At 30.2% G+C, this 25,261-nt stretch overlaps 1 protein-coding gene across 2 annotated transcripts in view; it reads right to left on the bottom strand.

Moving 5' to 3' along the window:
- Positions 1 to 852: 852 nt before the first annotated feature.
- LOC112596392 overlaps positions 853 to 25,261 on the bottom strand; it is a 65,244-nt gene continuing 40,835 nt past the window's right edge. The window contains exons 2-7 of one of the 2 annotated variants that reach the window (XM_025342047.1): positions 20,838 to 20,969; positions 5,293 to 5,492; positions 3,297 to 3,570; positions 2,739 to 3,014; positions 2,510 to 2,674; positions 853 to 2,426 (exon numbers count right to left, since the gene is read on the bottom strand). In XM_025342047.1, the coding sequence (XP_025197832.1) occupies positions 1,407 to 2,426; positions 2,510 to 2,674; positions 2,739 to 3,014; positions 3,297 to 3,570; positions 5,293 to 5,492; positions 20,838 to 20,969 (2,067 nt within the window). In that variant the 3' untranslated portion in view covers positions 853 to 1,406. Of the gene's footprint in view, positions 2,427 to 2,509; positions 2,675 to 2,738; positions 3,015 to 3,296; positions 3,571 to 5,292; positions 5,493 to 5,775; positions 5,881 to 20,837; positions 20,970 to 25,261 lie in introns of those variants that run through there. The other variant, XM_025342048.1, reaches the window with a different exon arrangement.

The following is a 25,261-nucleotide window of genomic DNA, read 5'->3' as shown; positions in this document are numbered from 1 at the left end:
ATTTTCTGGACCTCCATAAAATTTAATTGCCGACCTCTGGTGTAGAGCGTAGAATGTAGATACTCAATTTTATGTGCGAATGTTGAAATATTGCATTGATTACGACATGAATGCGTTTGATAAAAAATATGAAATTATATTAGTTTATATTACGAACATTACTAACGCTTCGCTTATCGGCAATAGTGTAAAAATACTCAGCTTACAATATTCAATTTATAGAATTCTTTGGATTTAAAAATCCGTGGCAACATTATTGTATAATTCTTGTAGTCTCGATCATAATTTCTTATAAGCTTATAAGTAAATTAATGATGACATAATCGAGTGCCCGGTAGACAATTGTCTCTCGCTCCCTGGCCAGATCATCATTGAGTGAATCGAATACGAGAATATTTTCATTAGAATAAAGGTCAAGAACACCGCCAATTTTTTAAATTAACATATATATTTATATTTAATTATTACGATATGAGATTGAATTATTTGAATTTATTATAAATACATAGATTATTTATTTTACATAAAAATTAATATTTACGCGTGTGTAAAAATAAAATACAAAAATACCTATAATTTAAATATTTATATGTTTTATAAAGGTTGGTTGAGCAATTAAAACAAATAGCTTATTATATAATATAAAAAATATACTACTGCTCTAATTCAAAATATTGCACATACTTTTCAATAGGTAGGCTCTTAAGTCTAAATTAACAAGATTGTTATTATTGAACTATCTTAAATGTTATCTAAATACTAAATACAGATCTTAAACAATTTATATGTTCGTATAACTGTATGCAAATGCTATGAATATAATATTATGTAATTAATCTAAAGTATATATTATACATTTTTTTACCTTATATAACTAATAATTACCTTGTAAACATACAAATTATATGCTTGTGAATTTATACTACGTATTTATTCTAAATTTTACCTTTGGAGAGAATTTTAAAGAGAAATACTTGGCGTTTCGTCTAAATTTAAGTATATTATTATATTATTATTATTAAAAAATAATTCTTAATCAAAACACGTAAAGGCTAACAGAGATGCTATTCAGTCAAGCGGTAATCAATATTGTACTTTAACCAATATACCTATGTACCATATACCTACTTTAAAACTTTGTACAACTGTTGGTAAATGAATTAAATTGTACTCGCTAAACACCATAATTATAGTTTATACTCGATAGGCTTAACAATCACAATGAAACGACATAATATTTTAAGCTTACAGTGTTTGTTTTTTTCTTTTAATCAACTATAAGCTACATAATGCTATATAATACGTACGAGTATGTACATTAAGAACGCCAACGTTTAAAAATAACACTAATACCATAATCATAATAAATTATCATATAACGTAGATGTATTCTCTACATGTTCAGTCTAATAGAGTCCCGATGGGAAATCTGTGAGCTTCCCCGTGGAAACAGACATGTTGATGTGCTGTAGCGCTTTCAAGCCGTTTGAACTACCACCTGAACTCAGCTTGCACTTAGAACTCGGGTCTTTTCCTCCGCCGACGGTGGTGGTGGTGGTGGAGTCCTTGTATCCGGAATACAGTCCAGCGTTGTTGTGGCCCCGGGTCATGAAGACCTTGGGTTCTTTAGTGACCTTGCTACCCATTGGTAAGTACACGGACCTTTCGGACTTGCAGTGGTCGAACCTTATGACAGGTATCCGTGAATCGTTGACGTTCCTAGTGCTCGCTGACCTCGTTACCGGTCTATTGTGAGCATACATCGAGTTTTCCGGTTGAGTCGCGTTGCCGAAGACGTTGTATATCGATTTTCGTCTACCTCCGTCCTTGGTTTTCTCCTCGTCCTCCACGCGGTGACTGTGCAGCGCCAGATCTGAAAACCGTTTTATCTGTTTCTGGACCGAATGAAACGTTTCGCTCCGTTTTATTTTGGACTTAATTTCCTCATCATCCTCCTCGTAAGCGCACTCGGAGTCGTTGCTCTCCTCGTCGTCCTCGAAAAATGGATTGACTTCAAAGTTTTTGTTCATGAATAAGCTCCTGGACCTCCTTGGTGGTTCGGGAACAATTCTGGTAGGTATGATTACCACGTCGTCCGTGTCGGAATACTCGTAATACCGTTTGGAATTATCGCTGCTCACTGACGACATCTTTCGTCCACCACCCGACTCAGTGGACGCATCATTTATGACCTTATCAAAGTCTTCAAGCACTTCCTCAATGGTCGTATCACCTTGTGATACGCTATACATTTTGTAGGGAACCTTTACTTTCTTAGACGATACTTCTTCTTCGCAGTCGTCTTGTTCGGAAGAACTGATACCTTCGTCTTCAGCAGAATTACCCCCGCCTTCAATTTTATTCTTTTGCGATATATCCGCGTGATCTTTGCGCGAAGAAATTACACGTTTCTCTTCTTGGAGAAGCTAAATATCAATAACAAAACGATAAGTAAATTAATTAATATATCAATCGTCAATCGACAAGTATGGTTGTATGTTATACTCACGTGAATTTTTTTTTCTAGCATGACTACTTTCTCTCTAAGAGACTTAGCCTCTCTGATGACCTCATCATGCTGTCTTTTTAGTGATTCAACATTTATGAAATTTTTCTGCCATCTGTATATCTCATCTGATACGGAACTCAACAATGGAGATTTGTTGGAAATATTCTAAAATTACGACCGTGTTAACTCAAGACGATTATTATTTTTATTTTTTTTTAATGCATCTTACTTTTAGTATAGCTGCAGGTTTAAAACCAGCTTGTTTGAGTTCGGCTTGCACATAAAACTTTGTCTGAAGATCCGGACATGTTTCTGTGAAGGCGTTTATAAACTTTAAGCCAGCCAACAGCAGTTCCATACCGGAACTGCCGCTACCGGACATCATTCCCACTAGAAATCTGAATCTGACGGGCTCGGCAAATCTAAGTCGCATGGTACTCATCGCGTCCGAAACCGTATTGTGTCCGTCTACCGTACCTGATTCACAGCACGCCTTGGTTAGTAACTATAAACACACAAATGCAATCGAATTGTCATCAAATATAGCACAATATTTTCTGTCAGTGAAAACATTTTTGAATCGTACGTCGTTACGCTAAGTATAACACAGAATGTTTACTGACATTAGATAGATACTAAATCGATATTTTCGTGCTTTCGGTTAATTATTTTACATATTTGTTTATAAGTAATTGTATAATATTAATCTAAAACATTGTGTCTTAAAAATGACTCGACGAACAATTATTAATACGTTTAATTTCAAACAGAATACGTTCTCACAAACCTCCAAAGTCAGTAGACGAGACTGATTAACAGTGCTCATGATGCACGCGGCGAGCGTATACAGCCCGGCCGGAGATATAGCCAATTTCCTAGCCGCATCCTGACAGCGTAGGCAATACTTCAAACATTGCAGGCACGCGTTTTCGTCCAATGTGATACGGCGCTGGTTTGCTGGAGTACATTTTGTTTGTGTGCCGTTTTGTTGGATAGTTTTCAGGAGCTCCAGCAACAACGTCACTCCGTCTATTGGGTCGCCGACGAATTCTTGTACGAAGCTATAGATTTTTGAAGGAAAACAAAACAGAATAAAAAAATTATACATTTAAGTACCGAACAACTCTTTCCTTTTTTTTTTTTAATTAATTAACTAATTAATAGTTTAAAACTTTTGACCCAATATGGATAGTGTGATTGGTACCTATCTTCTACAGTAAGGACACCATCACTTCTAACATCCTGTGCAAGGCCACAGCACGCAATCTTACATATTATATCGCAGACATTCAATTAAACTGGACTGTTGGTATTCCGAATTATCAATTTATTTTTTCATACATAGTACGCGTACGACGTACTAGCTATACTATCCAATATATACTTATATTTATGTATTATATTATGTGTTATACTAACCGGCTGATAAACAATTTATTATTACCTTTTACGTTACATTTTTATCTCGTTCCCGCTTGAAATAAATGACCGGTACCGGTTTTAGTGGTTAATTAATACTGGCAGTGTTATAACCGTTATTCTTCGGGTAAGCCGGTCGAGTTATATATTTATTTTATTTTTTTTTTTTACGCACGCTCATACACTAGGGCATTGGGACTCTGTATTACGTTATAATTTTTTTTTTACTAGTGTCAAACAGGAATAGCGAATAACATACGCACCACTATAATTAAATTGAACGTATTGATTCTAACAACCGATAACATCTCTTTATTCTAATGACCTACAAACAAAATCACATTTTCGTGTTTACAACGGTTTAATTTGCGGCGTGTAACTCGGTCGTAACAAATCGTAGCCAATTCATAAAAGATGTACTCGGCTACTTAATTTTATTTTACCATACTTGAAAATAATGGTATTCACTAAGTGTACTGCGTCTTTATTTGGCATATCGAAAGATATTTTTACATTTCTCAAAACGTACTATTTACTTATTACCTAAAGCTTTATCTTAATTTTCAATTTTTACGCCTATTTTTAATTTTTTCCATTAAAAGTTTAAAAATAATTTATTATATTTACTATTTTCTCAATATAACTTACAATTCATTAGAATATATTTAGTATGAAACGTAATCGAAATAAATTGAAACTATTTGAAATCAAATTTATCAAACAATAATTGGGAATTTTTTATTAACTCTAGAATCTGTTTAATAAATGATTATAACATTATTTTTTTATTTATCCATTACCGGAATACAGGATGCAGCGGTTTTTAATTAATTTTATCATTTGTATTTACGACGAATACACTCATTCCTTTTTTGGTAAGTCATCATTTTCTACCAAATGCAATAGATGTATTATAGCCTGAGCGTGAAGAGCTTTAAATTATATAAATAGCTTAGGAACAATTGAATTCGCGAATTTAACAAGGTTGTTTAGGTCATAATTACAAATGTGCTAAAAAATACGTGATTTGAAAATTAATTAGTTTTATTTTTATTTTCATTTTATTTTTTTTTCTATTGGACTAAAATCATGTGCGCGATATGTAATAAAATCTTTTATCTATATAAAATGACCTTTATAATGTTATGTATATAAAATGGCTAAACATTTTTAAAATTACTGGGTTAATCTAAAATTTAATTTTAATAGATAACCGTGAAATTGTGATAAATGATCTGCTTTTAATCAAAATATTAAAATTCTACGATTTCACAAAATATAGTATACATATACTAAACAGTATATACATTTTACATCACTCTCTTAGTTCTAAAAATGAAATTAATAAATAAATTAATAAATACCTGAAATACGCAAGCTTTAGGTCGGAACTTAGTTTTTCCAGTAGCTCGGTAGCTGATGTGAATTCTTTTAGTGTCATTTCGGTTTCTTTCGGTTCGGGTGAGTCACCATTGTTGGCGTCCGACGTAGGCCCTCGTTTTCCAAATTTTCGCAGGGATCCAGCATAATCTTCCACATTATACACCGGTGGTCTTGGTTGGTCCTGTGACAATAACACAGAATTATCAATATTTTTTTCATTTGCACTTTTGCGATTATAGCAATAACAATAAACACAAATATTATAGTAAGCATAAACTGGTTAGATACAAAAGACGATTTGTTGTTAAAATTTTTCATAAAAAAAATATAAAAACTAAATTTTCAAAATAATTGTAAATGATAATTAAAAATAAATATTATAATGATATGTAATAATGGATAATATTTTACTTTTACAAAATATATTATAATTAAAACCCGTACTATTTTAACAGAAATCTCACTTTTAAAAACCGTAGTACCCAAGCATGGGATACGCGAGACAACGTTCCTTTTTCACGATTCGTTCTTTTTTCACGATTACAAAGCCGACAGGACTTCATGATTAGGGCGCGCGCACAAGACTAAGCGGACGTACTATTATTTTTTTTTTATTTTAGTAAATAAGACGGTTGTCGTATAATTGCCCATCCCCGGATAGTTTAATGAAAATAATTTCACTTTTCCGCTTTGCAGTGATTAAAAAAAAAAATCATAATTTTTATTCTAATACGATGTTGCTATTATTACGTGATTATAGTTTTAATGAGATCCCACGTTACAAATGAATAGCTGATTATTTTGGGAGCGGATTTCGCTATAAGTACAATTCTGTTATAATATGCTGAAACTCTAAACTTCTTTCGAGTTGTTATAATTGCCTTGTAACAATAAAACTTCGGTCAAATATGAAAAAAAAAAACACGAGCAACTTACTCGTGCATGAGAATTTTTCACACACTTAATTCTCTTCCCATCCATTACCCAATACCAAGTCACATCATCCTGCCAAATTGTATTCGTCCTGGGTAAATCCTCATACGTTGTCTTACCCTAACGGTATTCGATAACTGTACTACATAACTTAATTGTACGAAAACATTAAATAGAATTAGAATAACAAATATTACAACAGCACCCACACACACACACATAATTATCACAAGTCTTTATTTAACGTAATGTTATATGATTTGTAACAATTATATAAATTGATATAGGTATATAATAAATTAAACAAAATAATATAAGTTTTGACTATTTTTTATACAATTTAAAATATGAAGATTAATATGATTATATATATATATTATATTATTATATATTATATTATATATGGATTAAATGTGTATGTGTTTTTTTTTATAGTATACCAATCAACGCTTATAGTAATTATCTAAATAAACATTTATACTTAAAAATGTATAAATTAATTCGTATAATATAAAGCCAACCATTATCAACAAAAATAATTCAATTATTCAATCTCGCCACCTTTTAAAACTCATCTACTATAGTCTATAATATTAATAGTTCGAGAATTTAAAAGAAAATTCTATTTTTTCTGAATTCTACAAAAAATATTGTTTTTCTAATACGAAATTTGTTTCAAGTATAATGAACTAACTAACGGAACTGTAATTTGTATTTTTTGAATTGTATATTTTGAGAACATTTTTCGTATATTTTACGAGAAAAATTAAAGTTTTATGAACTACATCAACCTAAAGAAGTAAAAATTAAAAATCAGTTTAATAGGTCAAATTATTTTTATTGTGTATTCTGTTTATACCAGTTATATGTATGAGACAAAAAAGTGGTGGCAAATTCAATTTTTAATCTCGTGCGGATAGAAAATATGTATACAATATATTATATCAGTAGTAGTATAAAAATGTATGTTCTAGTGCCTAGTCCCTAGTCCTCCTAGTCTATCCACGCGCCTGCTATCGCGTATGTGCACGACAATACCCTCTAGCCCCCTCTCATTCTATCTATACATATCACATACGTTAGCATAATGGTGTGTGTATCATACGCTATGATATGTACAAAATCATTCGAAAATAAATCAAACCTTAACAGACACATCAAAAATGTTCACAGTTTGTACATATTGTTTTATTTAAAAAACAAATTGTATAACAAATATTAGTTTATTTTTATTAGGCATTACTAACAATTTTCCAACTCGCAAAAATACGATAAAGTCTACTCCGCAAATTATGTAGTATCAAACCCGCAGGCAGGATCATCAAACCAGGATCAACCAAGATTCAACAATTTAATTCAATATTCTATTGATTTCTTCATACTCAACATCACAATATTCCCGAGATAGTTGATAATAATTAAGTTCCAGCCATTTATTCGTTGTTCGACTCTTGTTATCCTGTTTAGAGCTTGAATTTTTAAAAATCCAGTGTTTGGTCACCCATGTTTCCATATCCACTGCAGACATTTCTTTTATCAAATTTATTATTAATTCCAAAACGCATTGAATGTCTACGATATTTGACGATGATGATGATTATATTGTATATAGTAGTATAAACTGAGTATAGTAGCTATAGATTAGTTCCACGTTAGTCCTCAAAGGACTACCGAACACGATCGTGTATATAGCTTAACTGAAATTAGTTTCTAATACCAATTGTATTAAACCCAATTTGTACGATTGCTTAATGACCCTTTTTACGTATAATTTTCTCGATTAAATATTTATTTCGGTGATTAGTTTTGTGTATTTCCTCAAAATGAAAACATCCAGCAATTGGTTTTCCCATATTATAATCTTGCAACTGATAAGTAACGGGTAATTTTTTATTTATTTTAATAATTTCAAATATTTCCGTAGACCAGTTTGTTAAATAACTTTTATAAACACACCTTTTTGGATATTAATCCGCACATTATCGCCTACGTTGAATTAAATTTTACATTATTAATTTCACGCTGCTTTATTTTCACTGTAAGTGGGTTAGCATCTGCTTATACCAGCGTCATTCTAATAGTTCTACATTTTAAATTATTATACTCTTAAAGCAACCCCGGTAAAATAGAAATCCATTTGTGAGAGCCTCGCGCAGTACCTCCGCTACAATAGCACCTAGGCCACGTAATCGACGTATTTCCGGACATATATTGTGTGGTGCGAGTTGCAATGGTCAATACAGCGATCGGGTCAAAGAAGAGGGCTGTAAAATTGTTATATCCATTGCCAATTCAAGACAATGACGATACAAGGCCAAACGATAGTTAATGAAAAATGTATTTATGAAAATTAAGTTCAACTTAATACCTATTTGCATGATTTTGTAAAAATACTATGTTAATAAAGGCAATTTTATTATTCTATATTTTTTCAGTGTGTTATTCAACTATATTGTAACTTTTTCAATTAGTATTTTTATTATATCCAATATCCTTTTTGATTGTAGGCTTATTTTTTATATTATATTTCAATTAATTTTTTAAGTTATTTTTGTTCTATTCGGCGACAGTGATATAAATAATTTATTATATTTTGAAGACTTTACTTCAAGGTGGTCTCTATGTTTAATGTACAAGTAATAGATATTATCAATTCACATTATACATTATTATCGTGCAGATAGTATTTATAATATCGCTCTGGATCGGGTAATAAAAGGCACGGGTGTCCAGTCCAAGCTCAATGACGCGTCAGGAACATTGCTCGTCGTATAGTGACACCCAAAAACAATCATTGTAAAATAGTGTGTTATTTCAATATTCATTTATTAATAATAAAATCATTAATTATTAACAGTTAATATTTAAACTATAAAATATAAACTATAAAGTTTAACAACTTAAATGTAAGCAACGCTTCACTGCGTACATACGCCACGCCACGAATCACTGATTCACATTATTCATAAATTATACGAGGCATGTTCACAAAGTAAGAGTCAGTACTCTTACTGTTTATACAACTGTTTGGCTTATAGAAAAAATGTATAATATACAATATTAGTTTTAGTATGTGTTAGTTTGGCTGGTAATGCACATTCAATTTTTTTTGTAAGTGCGAAATCAGTAAGTACTAAGTTTAAAATGCATAACAATTATTATAATTTTTAATTTTTTTTTTTTTTTAACGAACTCAAGAATAAAACTATTAAAGAAAAAAATAATGAAACGGAAAAACAATCTTTATCAATTGTAGAAAGCACTGAAAATAATTATGCCAGCATTATGCTAGCCCTTACTGAAAGGTAATCGCAAATTTCTAGATTATATCATGCCATAAAACAATTGTCAAAAGACAAAAAACATTCTAATTTCGTAAACAATATCAATGGGTCAGCTAATGTTGTTATTTATGAAAATAACAACACGATCCATCTTAACAAAACAAGTATATAATGACCGCTGCCCATGAGTCACGCCGTCCGGTGAGTTGTCATTATTCATACATTATACAAGACATGTCCACAAAGTAAGAATCAGTACTCTTACACTTTATACAAATGTTTGGCTGACGTGCTATAAGAATTTTTTTCCAAAAGTGTGCACAGTGGGGATCTCCTGAACCCTCAAGCACTGCCGATCCACATCATTACCAAAACTTGGCTCGTAATGTTCGTTTTTGTGAAAAATGTCGATAAGAAATCTCGCCAAGTGTAAAATGTGCGCTGTTATAAGGTTCCTTCTCGCAGAAGGAAAACCTCCAACTAAAATTTTTTCACAGATTTAACGGAAACATCCTATAATGTCCTATAATTTTTTTTAAGAACACGCACCTACATTTAAAAGCAAATTTATCATTATATTATTACTTTTATATAAAAACAAAAATATTTAATTTGAGAATTAGCCACTATAACTTCTTAATTCGGTGGTATTTATTTAATGAAATGTTCTTGTCAAATAATTAAAAACTATTTTTTGATACATTTAAAAAAACAGCACAAAAAAGATTTAAAAATAGCTTTTTTTTTTTTATTCTTTATGTATGAATAATGACAACTTACCGGACGGCGGGACTCGTGAGCAGCGGTCATTATATTCTTGTTTTGTTAAGATGGATCGTGTTGTTATTTCCATAAATAACAACATTAGCTGACTCATTGATATTGTTTACGAAATCAGAATGTTTTTTGTCTTTCGACAGTTGTTCTATGGCATGATATAATCTAGAAATTTGCGACTACCCTTCAGTAAGGGCTAACATAATGCTAGCATGATTCTTATTAGTTGTGTCTATAATTGTTAAGGATTATTTTTCCATTTCATTAATTTTTTCTTTAATCCCGTTCATTTCTATTAACATTGATTCGTTTTTTCTATAATCGTTTAATTCTTGGGCACGTTAAAAAAAAAAATTGAATGTGCATTACCAGCCAAACTAACACATACTAAAACTAATATTGTAATATTTTTTATGTTAATATATATTTATTTTTTTTAATATCCTCGGTGTAATTATTTTCAATCTAAAAAAAAAAAATACCTAACAATATTATTTCCAGTTACAAATTACTGGAAAAACATTATAATATTATACACTTATATTAATTAATTAAGAATTTATTATTTCGAACAAAACACAATTTCGAAGAATGAATTACATAATGGTTATGTATTTAAATATTTATTTAGCCTTGAACGTAACCAAGTTTGGTTGTTGATTTTTGTTTTTTATTAGCCAAGTTGCATATATTAAAAAATGTAACAATAATACATAACATTTATTTATAAGCATAAGCAATATTCATACCGATATATAAATGAGATTTCGCGGATTTGACAACGGCTTCCCAGAGGCCGTTGAAATGTGGAGAGCATGGTGTTATAAAATGCCACCACGCACCAAATTTATTTAAAATGTTTTTAGTTTTTCCTGGTAACTCGAGATAAAAATAATTCTTTTAACTTTTGTTGCTGAAGATTTACACCGACAAAATTGGTGACATTATCAAAATAAATATCTATGCATATGCCACTACGATGGTCGAAAAAACGATTGAGCGCATTCAAGAATGCTTCAGTAGTCAAATTACTTAGCTTTTCACAACAGTGTCATATACGCTCCCTTGTAAAAGTTACATTATTGAGGGAGAAGTAATCAAACTTATTGAAATAACAAATAAAATTTGATTTATAAACAATGGGCTAGTATTTCTTATCTCTGAAATGAGATATGAACTGAATGGGATTTAAATTCAGAAACTCGCTAACTCTGGTATAACTTCAACATTAAAAGGATATTGCTCGTATAATAAATTAGATATTGTTTCACACTATAAAACTGCTTAGGACGATGATATTAAAAATGTTAATAAAGATTTTATCGAGAGCAGTATGTTTAACGGATGTATTAATCTCAAAGATTTGTTTGGGTTTTGCGAAGACTATAAACGTATTTTAATAAACTGCAAATAAATGTAATAGTAATAAAAAAATAATTTTTTTTTTCTTTTAAAAGATAATAGTTTATTTCCTAATAATTTTTTGATTTTATTTTTAGTTTTTTTGCACATAATGGAAAAATATTTACAACTAATAATCAATTTTGAAACAATATAAGCAATCACAAAATGGCTCAGTTCTCAAGCCCGTTTTAAAAATAACTACCGTTTTCAAATTGAATTGACAAAAAACACCGCTATTTTGTGCAGATTATAAACGAAGTATAACGAGTATCTAATACTGTAACTCGATGTCCGTACTTGTTATTTGTTGTTTTTGATTGAGATAGCTGTGATAAAAATATAAAACTATTCAAGCATTTTATTTCTTAAAAATACAAAATAATATACTAATTTGCATAGTAGTTTTTTGTTAAACATGTACACTATACTTATATAATAAAGCATAATATATTATTTACTCAAAACACACATTTATTTTCATGAACGGTGTATAACCTTTATGGATTTATCTCACAAAAACACAGTTGACACTAGTTTATAATTTATATGCATTTTTAAACTGAATTTTGAAAATAAAACATTAGTGAAAAGAGTCGTATTTAAGCGCGAAAGTAGTTTGAATTCATTTTCATTTTAGCATATTTCGTCAAATAATTAACAAGCAATAAGAATATTACTGATTAGTTCATTATTTATAAGTAATTTGAAGGACATTTTTAATTTTGTAGTTTTTAAAATAAAATAAAAAATGATTTTTAAATCACGGCCATACAGATAAATACCATTAAACGTATAATTTATAGTAGAACTATTTTAACCTAATATCTACAAATTGTTAAAATTAACTATTAGTTGTATTTCAACAAGTAAATATAAACATAGGATTTTAAAAAGTAAGTAGTTAATTTATTAAATTATATGAAATCAGACGAAATAAATTACTAAAATAAAATCATAATAAACATTAATTTACGTGTATGGAATACCTAGCATATAGCATAATATTCATTTTTTTTCTTTTTTTTTATGACAATAATATTTAATAACCATTAATATTAAAATGCACAATGAAGTGTTATTGATATTAAGTGTTTACAATTTATTTTATAATTTAAAGAGTAAAAATAGTACCTAACACAATAGTGCTTTTGTATAAATAATAATATGTTTATTTAATTTGTATTATACTAAAGGCTAATACTAAATTGTATGCGTTCATTCATGTACAATAAAAACGCCTACTAATATTTCATGTTGAAATAGAAAGTATTTAAAGACAATGTCGACGTGAATATAGTTACGCATATAATAAATCTGTTAAGATTAATATAATGCTTAACTGTTCAGATAAAATTAGTATTTAATTTACAGATTTAAAAATAATAACTACATCACGAATGATAAACAAAGACAAATACTATGAATATAGCCATACAGTATATTTATTTAATAGTCTTAAATCCACATTATTTTCGTGGATTATAAATCGCCAACCAGTGATTTACTATTTAGCATGTTTGCTACAGTAAATTTTATTTTTAAGCTATCCCTAAAAAAAAATCATAGAAAAATTATCACGTAAAATACTATTGTTAAGTATTTTGATGCTGATCAGAGTTATTTAATGTAGAATAAACTTTAGAGAACGTTCAAATAATTTTATATGTTATGACTTATGGCTTATGAGTAATATTATTATACCTACTATCATTCAACATCAAACGTAGTAGGTAGTGATAGTATAATTGATAAACTTAAACTATAAATTTTATTTAATTAATAATAACAGTAATAATGGGTTTTTTATTGTTATGATTTTTATTATTAATAATATAAACATTGTATAATATGGGACGCCAATATATTATGGTGAATCAAATTGGTTCGTCTAAAATAAAAATCACATGCGTAAATAAATACGCCTAGCAGTTTGATTTTCATCTGGTTTATTCATTATAAATTCATAAATATATGCACCAATCAATTTAATTTTCATATGATTTAATTAAATTTCACAGCTAGTTTATTTCAAAATAAACCCACGTCGAAATTCACTCTCTACACGAATAATATAATTCAATCATGTATATTACAATAATAATAATAATAAAAAATATTCTAAACCGAGCTTTCACAAGCCCAGTTTGACTCAATATTTTTTAGTTTATTGACAACATAATTACAGTATAGATGAATACTTGATCATAATTATATAATATTATCATATTATGATATAAATAATATAATAATACGTATACAAGGTAAAAATCTCATTATTTCCAAAATTATTAACGTTTTTGATTTTTTTTTTTTCAAAAATGTTAATAGTTTTCAAAATTTGTAATTAAGTGATATATCATATATACTTTATACAAGCATCGCCCAATAAATATAAACCTATTAAAATAGAAAATAAATTTTTTACGTTATTTTAATAAGAATTAATTTTCAATGAGTAAAATTCTCTAGTTCTATTATAGATTTAAAAAAGAACTTACAAAATAATTAAAAAACGATATTGAAATAAATTATTATAATCAAAAACAATTCAATATGAAAATTGGTATTAATTATTATGAACATTAATTAATAATTTCTTGGAATACCGTGGAATTAATTTGTAATTTTTTATACACATTTTTATAAAATTAATTTATCATCAATATACCTATTTATTCTTAAATGGTTGCAAACTATACCCGGTTTATTTAATTAATTCAGATTATGAGAAATATGGCAGTATCATGTATTTGGCATACCAATCAAGAAATAAAATCACGTCGATAAAAAGGAAATGTGGGAAGTAGAAGAGAGAGACTGCAATCATTAATAAGATGGTGATTCATTTAGTACTTGTTGCTAGATATAACTTACCTAACATAAATGTTTTAATTATTTAATCAAATTATTATTTATATATGTGTGTGTGTGTGCGTGTGTGTGTGTATGCGTGTAATGATAATTGATATTAAAATAGTTTATGTTAGTTGATTTTCAATCAAATTTTATTATTAGTTGTTTGTAGACATAACTTTAAATAAAAACTTTATAGCCATTTTCCAACTGGTTTTATATCTAATATCCCGAGGAAAATAATTAAACATTTTATATTATGTGAAGTATCGTTTAGTTTAACGGACCAACATCGCCAAAAATCTTACAAACGTTACTTTCGCCGAGGACATTCCGTTATTAAATGTCGGTAGGTTTTCATATCAAAGAATTGCGTAGAAATTTTATTGTGACAACATACGTGAATATGACATTTACTTATGTGGTCGTGATTAACAGATCTGGTGATATTTTAAGTACGTATACGTACTCAAATCTCCCATACTCCCATACTAAGAATAACAAGACTAAAATCTTTGTTCAAGGATATAAATAGATTGCAGTGAAAGAATTACATTCATAATAATTATTCATCAAATAGGTTTCATATACAATTTTTTTTTTAAATAATAACTATATAATCTAACGAAAACAAAATTAACTACATTTTAGTTTTTTTTTTTTTTTTATAGTTAATTGAGTAAGGCGTGTACATTTATGTTACGTAATTCGATTATATTTAAGAACAATATGATATGAACCATAAGTACTTATTTTCGTAAAACATTGGTTATATGTGGTAGTCGTCGGGACTTTTTCAAACAACTAGGTATTTATCTGTGAGTATAAATTATTTTTTATCTGTTTCGATGAAATTCTATTGTTTAGCAGACAAAAAAAAAAACATTATTTTAGAGATAAGGTGAACTATGGTGGTACTTCGACTATATAATTTAGTTAGAGAAAGTAATACCGATATGTTACCACATGCTTATGTTTAGTATTTAAAATATTAAAATCTTGTATCAAATCAATAGTTCAGCCTCCTTATTTTAATTTTATTTTACACTGCAACATGACGAGATCGTAAATTAAAAAAAAAAAATAATAATAATACGCCCGTAAAATTACTAATATGTATGTTTTTATTAAAACGTTATTTTATAATAAACCATCAATTGAAATATTATAAAATATATTCGGTTTATTAAAAAATAACCTGGAGGCCTTAAATGTAAAATTTATGCACGTGTAATACGTTAAAAGTTTTAGTATATAAAACTAATTATCCTACAGAACTAACAAATGAAAATATGATAAGGTAATAATGATGAAATATTTAATTGAATTTTAAATACAGAACTAGGAGAGCTGACGTGTAAAATACGCGCACATGCCTCGTACACCCACGCTCAAGTCTGATACGATAATGTAACGAATGGTAGGTATGATTATTTTTTATTATTATCATTATTATTTTTTTTTTTTTCAGGAAAATAATTGCGTCTGTTTATATCGCGAAATGCACACAAACTGCAGTGCAAAACGCGTACGTAGAATTTGCGTGAAAAAAAAATATAAGAAACTGGACAGTAAATTAAAATGTATAAGTACTTGCGGAATGTATTTGTGTGTGTGTTCGTGCGATAACGTGTAAACGTCGCATAATATATTTTTCTCGACGCCATTTATCTCGGGGTGAGATTCGTCGTAGGACGACGGACGACCGAAGATTTCCGGCTCATTGTGTCTGGACCACCTTGTGTAGGTATATATATATTGATACATACGCATACGCCGGAGACTAATTAAACGATTATTCTTTATTTTTCTCTCTCTCCCTCCGTATAAGCGACCGGGGGAAACGATAACATCGAAAGTATATCGATTTTACATATATTATTATATTATACGCGACGTACGACGTATAATATTAAATGTTTATATCTCTGTCTCGCTCTATTTTTCCATCTCTCTCTCTATTATATAATATCCACGTGAGCGAGAAATGTGAATAAAAAGAAAATTCGCGTATGTGATGCGCAATACACGCGCGTATATTATAGGTATAGAGAAGTATATCTCGTCGTCATAGGTATTATAATAATATACAATATAATATAATGCGTAGTATGCCTAGCTGCGGGATGCTCCTTACAATGTAAATAGAGAGCTCACGAACTGTAAATACCTTATCATAAAATTATCATCAATCATGCGTTCGGATAAAAAAAAAAAAAAAAATCCGCTGGAGTCGTGATCCGTATTAACGATTATCCTCGAAGACGACATTGTATTTTATGTTTATTGTACACATATACAAACACACGGGTATATTATATGATTTCCGAGATCCGAGTGTTATTCGTGTATTTTTTGAAAAACTACCGCTACTTATAATACGTGTAACGTGCTATAAAACCTTCAACGGGAAATATTCGTCGATTTACATATATTATTATTATTACATGTTTATTTGAAAACAAAATTATGATCGTCACCGGGGGCAGTGGTCGAATGACGGTGTGTGTGAGTGTGTGTATGTGCCACTGCGTCGGGATTCTATATGAATAGCGGCGACATTATAATATTCTATTTTTTTTCTAATATATTATGTCTGCTATACACCGTATAACTGCGTTAGGTATTGTGTGTATACTAATACTATATTACTTACTGCGCCGGGATATACCGACACGTGATATCTCTACGGATGAATTAAAGGACGTCACATATTATATCGTGAAAAAATGAAATAAAAATAAAAAGTCGACGGCTTTATGCGGTACGTTCCGAATTTGAAAATCCAGTCATATACGCATCATAACATATCGTTATCAATATTCTCTGAACGATACGTGTACGACGTATCAATCGAGTTCCGTCGTAAATAAAATTACCAGTGCCCATCATACTCACCATACCTATACGTACAAGCTATCGTACGTATAATATTATATACTATACGTTTATATAGTATATGTTATATAACACGGGTAATACATAATAATATAATACGTCTGTGCACCATGCTCGGTCTTCGGGTAAGTATACGCATTTGTGTGTGTTTCTCTCTCGATAATATATATATAAATAATATATTACATATATAATGTCCAACTGCACATCGTTTCTCTGATTTCGTCCAGCGGACAATAGTGTATATAAATACGTGATGCACTTGGTAATGAACAAATACACGCACGCGGTACAAATGCGTATACATTCGTAATAATCTAATGTGATCTCAACCCTCTACGCGCGCCGGTCGTCGTCGTATTTGTACGCGTATGCCTATACGATGCGAAGCGACTTCGTACAGAGGGACGGTATTAAATCCGACAACGAGGTACCTATATACATATTTATATATATGTATACTGTATATACATACAATACCCTATCTATTAGGGGGCCATCAATCTTCGTTAAGTGCGTTTCTTGTGAGCTTATACCTACACAATATACACACACACACACACACGTTGTATATTATTATTATTATTATTATTGTTGTGTTGTATATTATAATGTATACATATAGCTAGTAGGTACCGCATGGGATTCATCGTAATCACAGGAAAGCGAGGAAATATTGTTTCTCTCCTTACCAACCGACATTTTATTTTTTATTATTATTATTATTATTATTATTATTATTATACTACACGGGACCAGTGACAGTGAAAGACTCGACGGAATACCGAGCACCGGTGCCATACTGCTATAATATTGTGTACGTCTATAATAATAAGTACCTAACCGACACGTCGCTGCAACAGGTACATATAATGTCGTCGAATCAAAGTGTCGCATAATATTATAATTTATTCCGTGGCGTATAATATCGTCATTATACTATTCTAACCACCCGGTGTTCGGTTGATACTTGTGTATATATTGCATTCCGCTGCGCGCGATTTGTAAACGAGGATGATAATAATAATATGTACACCGCCGTATACCTATACACAAACACGGGTGATATGACAAAGACTGCGCGTACATAAAAAATAGCTAGATATGTGCGTGTGTATAAAAAAGGGTGCAAGTGTTTTTATTACGGCGACGACCGCTCACGAGACGAAACATCGACTCCAAACGCCTACGTATCGTACAATGTTTTATGGCCGTTCGTCGCTCGAAATACACTTCTTTTTACTTTAGAACGATATTAAATTAGTTATTTATTTATTTATTTTTTAAATACTCCGTTGAATTACACCGAGAGAAGAGACGGAGCAAAACTTGTAAAAAAAAAAAAATCCCAACCCATATTGACGAAACGCCAAAAGCGTATATATATATATTTTATAATATTATGTATTACGTAACACCGTCTTTTAAACGCGTAAGCTATAAATCTCGTTGTGACTCAAACCATTGTGAACTGCATAATATATACTCGAATTCGATAAAAAATAATAATAATAAATGTTTTTTTTTTTCGTATGTGTGTATATTATAATATATTATACCGCACATGATTCTTGATTATTTCGTTCTTTTTGTAAAAAAAAAAAAAAAAAAATAAAAGTAATAATTATAATTTAAAATGTAGTAAATACATCCCGCACGTCTGGTGAATGTGCGATTAATGATGACACATTACATAAGACTCGCGACTCGAGGACCGTTTAATGTTTATATATTGCATATAATAGTATATAATAGTATAAGCGTGTCGGCGTGCGCTCTTTGATTTTCTATACCACGGTATGAAATAATAATGTATGGGTACCCTATGGATATTATAATACCTACTAAGCGCACGGTCGTGCTGCGGTGGTTCGCGAAAATTTTACTAGCAAATAAAACACGCGAGCCTTCCGCGAGAGGACACACCGTGTCGTGTCATTGATAACCGACGTTTCTTTTTCTTCACGTGTTATATATACACCTGCACGATTACATATTATATATTTTATTATAATATTATATACTTACTTAAATAATATGTAAGGTGGCGGCGGTTCACCTCGGCACAAAAGCGGCGAAAAAAAACCCATTAAAAATACGAAAACACCCACCGGATCCCTGTGGGCGGTTTTGATATTACACTAGCTGCAGTGTAATACTCTCATAACATATAAAAATATATGTGTGTGTATGTGTGTATATAGGCGATTAGACCAAAAGAGTAGCACGGTCATTTCATATTTCCTAAATTACATTGTCCGATTTCAATGTCAAAAACATGAGGCCCCCGGTCGGGTTAACATCTTTTCGAGCGCCGCCCACACGCAGATTTTTATCGAGCCACTGCGCACTGCACATGATATCACTTTTTATTTTTATTTTTCATTGTTTACGCGCACGTCATATTATCGTTGTATTATTAAATTATCATAATACCTCGTCTTTACGATAATGCACTGCATATTATGACGTCAAGAAGATATTGCGAACCATATTATCTCTATCGCTCGTACTATTGAATTTGCCGACGAGATCGATATAGGAATCGTTGCGCAAAAAAATTGTCCGTGGTAGACAGCAAGCAGGTGCCTATAACCTATAACCTAATCGTAAAATCGGTTTTAAACGATGGCCGGCACGGAATCCAAATAAATACAACGTAACGTGTAGAGATGGCGTATTGCATGTCTTACACAATACTGTCGTCGCTAAACGACAAACGTGTACGGTAAATACGTATAGGTATACGGGCATTGATTATAAATACGATTTGCTATAAAACACTGACGTTCTCGCGTTTGGTGACCGCACAGGAGGATCGTTGGTATCCACCTATAGCGTATAAACCTCGAGTCGTCTGTCGTCGATACAGGTGTTCAATTACGATCTATTACAATTTAATACGCTCCGACGCCCGTCGATGCGAGTGTAGCGAGTTTACTTATAGCTATATCGTCACATCGGCAGTGCCCCCTATTAAGTCCGGTAATACACGCAGACTATCTGATTTCGAGTGTCTCGTAAGTCGTAGGTAGTCATCGGCTTGCGGTTGCATTTGATTTTGCGCGTCTCTCGTTTTGCGAACGAATAAAATAATAATATTATGATAAAATATATTATAGACTTTTTACGGTTATATACACTGTGCGCCTCCCCCCCCCCCCCCCCCAATTACTTGTTGCGCACAACACGTATTATATTATGCGTCACTCGTGTACGAAACTAATACCCGTGTCTTAACTCTTAGTAATGGTATTGTAATGCACGTGATGTACCTACACCATTAAACTTTCGCTGGTTTCGAGGTTCGTTCGTGTAACGATCGGGGTGTATTAAGGATATAATATTAGTTGTCCATTCAGAAAATAGACACTCACTTGAAAACTCTGTTCGGTCGAAAACGTGCACGAACTATTCCAGCTGGCCGAACTGTTCCGCGATGACACCTCTTGCACCACCCGCAGCCGAGCCACGTGATCGTTCATTTTGCTATTCGGTTTCGCCGATATCTGAAAACATTTTCAAAACGACGGAAATTATTAACACGTTCATCGCGTGCGTGGACTAAAATTTTTACGATATTTTCGTTGTAGGTATTCGTTCAATAACTCCAAACGCGTATTTACTGTATTAATACACATACACGATAGTACACAACATATGTTTAGACAAATACTATACGCGGACATGGATTGTATATATGTATCATGTGATTTTTTTTTTCCATTACACTGTGTAAACCTATAATATGTAAATGTGTAGTAGTGTATATATAGGTATTAAGGGGTCAACATCTCACAATTATAGATAAATAAAATAATGAGGCGAGCAATAAAAATTTGGATTAGTCTACTAAAAACCAGTTTCTTCGACGGATAACGCTATTAAAAAAAAACATACACACTCACAAGTGTATACCTATACGTTCTACGTATATTTATTTCAATGGGGCTACATAATATAATATAATATATTATATGATAAATTCATTACAGGCATATATAGTATTGTTTTTGATGTACAAAACCACTTGGTGAACCTGGTTGCAGGTGAACGGTGATGCAGTTGACCAAAAAAAAAAAATAAAAATAAAAATAAATTCTACGTTCTGTTTGGTTATTATATTATTATACACGCTATTCGCGTTTTATAGACCAATTGACTGTGTCATATTTTTATTTGTGAATTATTTTTCAAATAAGTATACAACTTTTGCTTGTTTTTTTTTTTTCAAACCCGTTATTCGGCAAACTAGCGGTAAACTAAGTAATAAACCCCAAAATGTATATTATATATTATTATAATAGAGCCTATAAAAAGGGGACAATTGTGTGACTCCCGGTCATTTTCGTCTGACGACAGTAAAATCATACACGCCAATAAACGTGGTATTGTTTGGTTAGATGAAAATGTAATACATAATTATATGTGTGACCGTGAGATGCACGTATGATAATATTATGCAAAAACTGTCACACGATATGATTTTTTTCTGTTATTTTTTACACCAAGACGATATAATTTGATATTTTTGAACGCATGTTATATTTTCATTAACACGGCCTGTCGACATAGAATCTGATCATCCCGTTTGATTCACACATTTATATATATATATATAAACAAGTGTATTACATTTCAAAAAAACCACGAAATTTAAGCCTAGGTAATATATGCTTTACACCAATACTCATATACTCACCATTTGCTAAGTATATTACATGAGAAATATGTATAATTTTAAAAACACAAGGTACATTTAAAAAAAATACTTTGTCATATTGACTTTTTTGGATCTGTTATTATAATTTTTAGGTTTTTTTTTTTTTTTTTTTTTGTTGAAAATTTGCATGTTATATTAAATACTTTTTTACAAAATTTAAAAATGTTTAATGTAATTAATGGATCTGCTTCCAATAAGCTTATAAACTTGAGTCAGAAAACATAATATTATATTATATTTTAGTAGTTAGTACATCATATAATTATCGATATTGCATATGTTATGCTAAAGAAATCAAACAATTTTACTTTCTTATTTATGACGCAGTTGAACTGATCAACTTTTATTAGATTAAAAGTTATCACAATATTATACGTACCATTTTATATGAAATGTTCACATCAGGTTTTAATTCGAATCAAAGAAATTCTGTTAGTTTTCTATTAGTTGATTTCACTATAACTGGATCACGATATGTTTAATATTATAATAAAAAACTGTCCATTAATAATAGTCGTATATGTATGTTTTTAATTGTTTCGTGCACAGTTCATGAAGTGCTAGGTATATTTTTAATTTGCGGTAAATCTAAAATAAAAACATCGGGAGCCTTTCGTGCAGAAAATCATAAATAATTATCACGAGTTACGTATTATTCTCAAGACTGATATTTTAACCTGGATGTGTTCAATATATTATGGTATGAGTTTGTAGTTACGTGTTGTTATTAAGTCAGAAATTAAAATGTGGTAACGTAATCGGCGCATTATGAGCACTGCTTGCATGAAGATTAGACACGAATAATTACGAGTACCTGCCACGCACAGAGGCGACCGTGATGGCGGGTGTTAAATTAGAAAATACGAGAGTACCTACCTACTTATGTTTTAGTTTAGTTTTTAGTAATAGGTATACATATATTTAAGTATTTAACTGGGTGTTCAAATGATTGATTATATATTTATTTATATAACTTAAAATCTATTTTTAAATTAAGGTTATTTTATTTGGAATATGTACACTGTACATTGTCTAGTCTACGTAATAATATAATGCATTAGTTAAATTGAATAAATTTATAAATGTATAAATGAGTGAAATTATTAGATAAAATATTCATCGATATTATTTAACGGATAAAATATATATAATATATACAATAGGTAAGTTATTATTTTAAAAATATATTATAATTATATAATAAGACTTTGATGATTTGTCCGATTTAAATTACTTACGGACACCTATATAATATTTGTATTATTGTGACTAAGATAAGAGGTCTCTGTCCATTTTTAAACTTAACTTGAGTGTATTCATTAATCGATTAGGTATAACTATTTTAAGGTTGTTATTGATATGAATTCAATGAAATTTAAAATAAAGTAGATTGTTATAATAAGCTTAATATTATAAATTATTATACTCAATATATTTATAATTTTATTTTGACACATTCTTAAATGCAATTTAATTTATACCCTATCAATTTATCAACATTGATTTCAAAAATATATTTTTATTCAAGATAAATACAGCACACGCTGCAGTGTTAGTGCGTTACATTTTATAAAGTGTATGGCTTTTATTCTCATTTCTATTCTATTGCGCCATTGTCCATTAGTTAATTTGATTGTAATGCCATGTTATCGACATGTATGATGTATCGTTTATTATTTATCATTCAATAATATCCCTTTCTAATGTTCTCAATTCTCACAAGGTCCCTATCCTATTTCAGTTCAGAATCTATTAATTATACTCCAATATTTGAATACGAATTAAACGCTAGCGCTTTATCTCTCGTTTCGACCTAATTGATTTTACTGCTTAGTAATTTATCAGTTGCATTTTTATTGCAACTAGAATATAATCATGCAATTCCAAATTTTAACATACCAATATTGTTTTTTGTTATAAAAACAATTAAATATTAAAAATCAAAATGTATATTAGATTGCATTTAGATTGCGCATAAATTGCTGTTAACAAAATCTTATTATGATGATGTACAACAAAACAAATAAACCCATAGTTAGTACATACAATCAATCAACACACACACACACATATATTATACGTATGATATTTAGATAAAAAAATAAGTATATAAAGTACATTATAGTCATATTTTGAGAGCGTATAAAATAATATTATGTTCGAAAGAAGATAGTATAGGTATACATACATTCGTATACAATATTTGAACTATTTTCGAATGGATCGCGGTCATCCATTAATGCGATAAGTGATATTAAAAAGTCGAAATCAATACAAACATCAAATTATCGATATTATACTGTCACTATTCACTGTACAAAGCGATATATGCTTTTAAGATTTCGTGTAAAAGAAAGCAATAGTCGCGTACCGCATACAGATATGAAAAATTCTATTGTAAACACCTTGCACTAGTACGTATAGTTTCGCGTTGTAAATAATATCGACCGTTTCAAATTTTAATCACTAATACGTCAATATATTATCTTATTGATAAGTTTCTAGAGCAAGGAAAATGAGTATAACTAATAGCTATAAAATATTCAATATTTCGGATAATAAATCGCATCCTTTCCCCTTCGAACACGCGTTCAACAAAATTCGTTTAACATAATAATAATATCATATTTTCATAGCCATCATACACTGTAAATTTGATTGCATAATATCACAGATACACGGTGTGTTATATGTATATATATATATAGTGCGTTTGACTGTGTTCTATACGCTTAGTCTAATATAGTGTAGGTACCTATATAATATCGAAATATCTTGAAGTTGCGACCGCGATCAGTTTATATAGGTACGTACGAGATGGATAATCGTTGGGCGGAGTTGTAAAGATTTTCAGCGTTTCTTTTTTTTTTTTCTTCAAATTTTATTTTACACCGTCATAATATCATACATAGGTATACCGCGGCAATAAAATATATATATACATAATAACGCTCCTCTCGTTACACTCGTCATCGTCTCGACGTATGTTATAATAATATGTATACATAATGTGTAACTCGCATAGTAAGTGCGCGCGTACAGGGTTCTACATATATTATATTATGATGCACGCACGAC

This window comes from Melanaphis sacchari, unplaced genomic scaffold, assembly GCF_002803265.2.
Source record: "Melanaphis sacchari strain LSU unplaced genomic scaffold, SCAv2.0 Contig31_pilon_pilon, whole genome shotgun sequence".
NCBI classification, from domain to species: domain Eukaryota; kingdom Metazoa; phylum Arthropoda; class Insecta; order Hemiptera; family Aphididae; genus Melanaphis; species Melanaphis sacchari.
The sequence above is the reverse complement of the archived record's forward strand: the minus strand, read 5'-3'. Positions and strand labels throughout refer to the sequence as shown.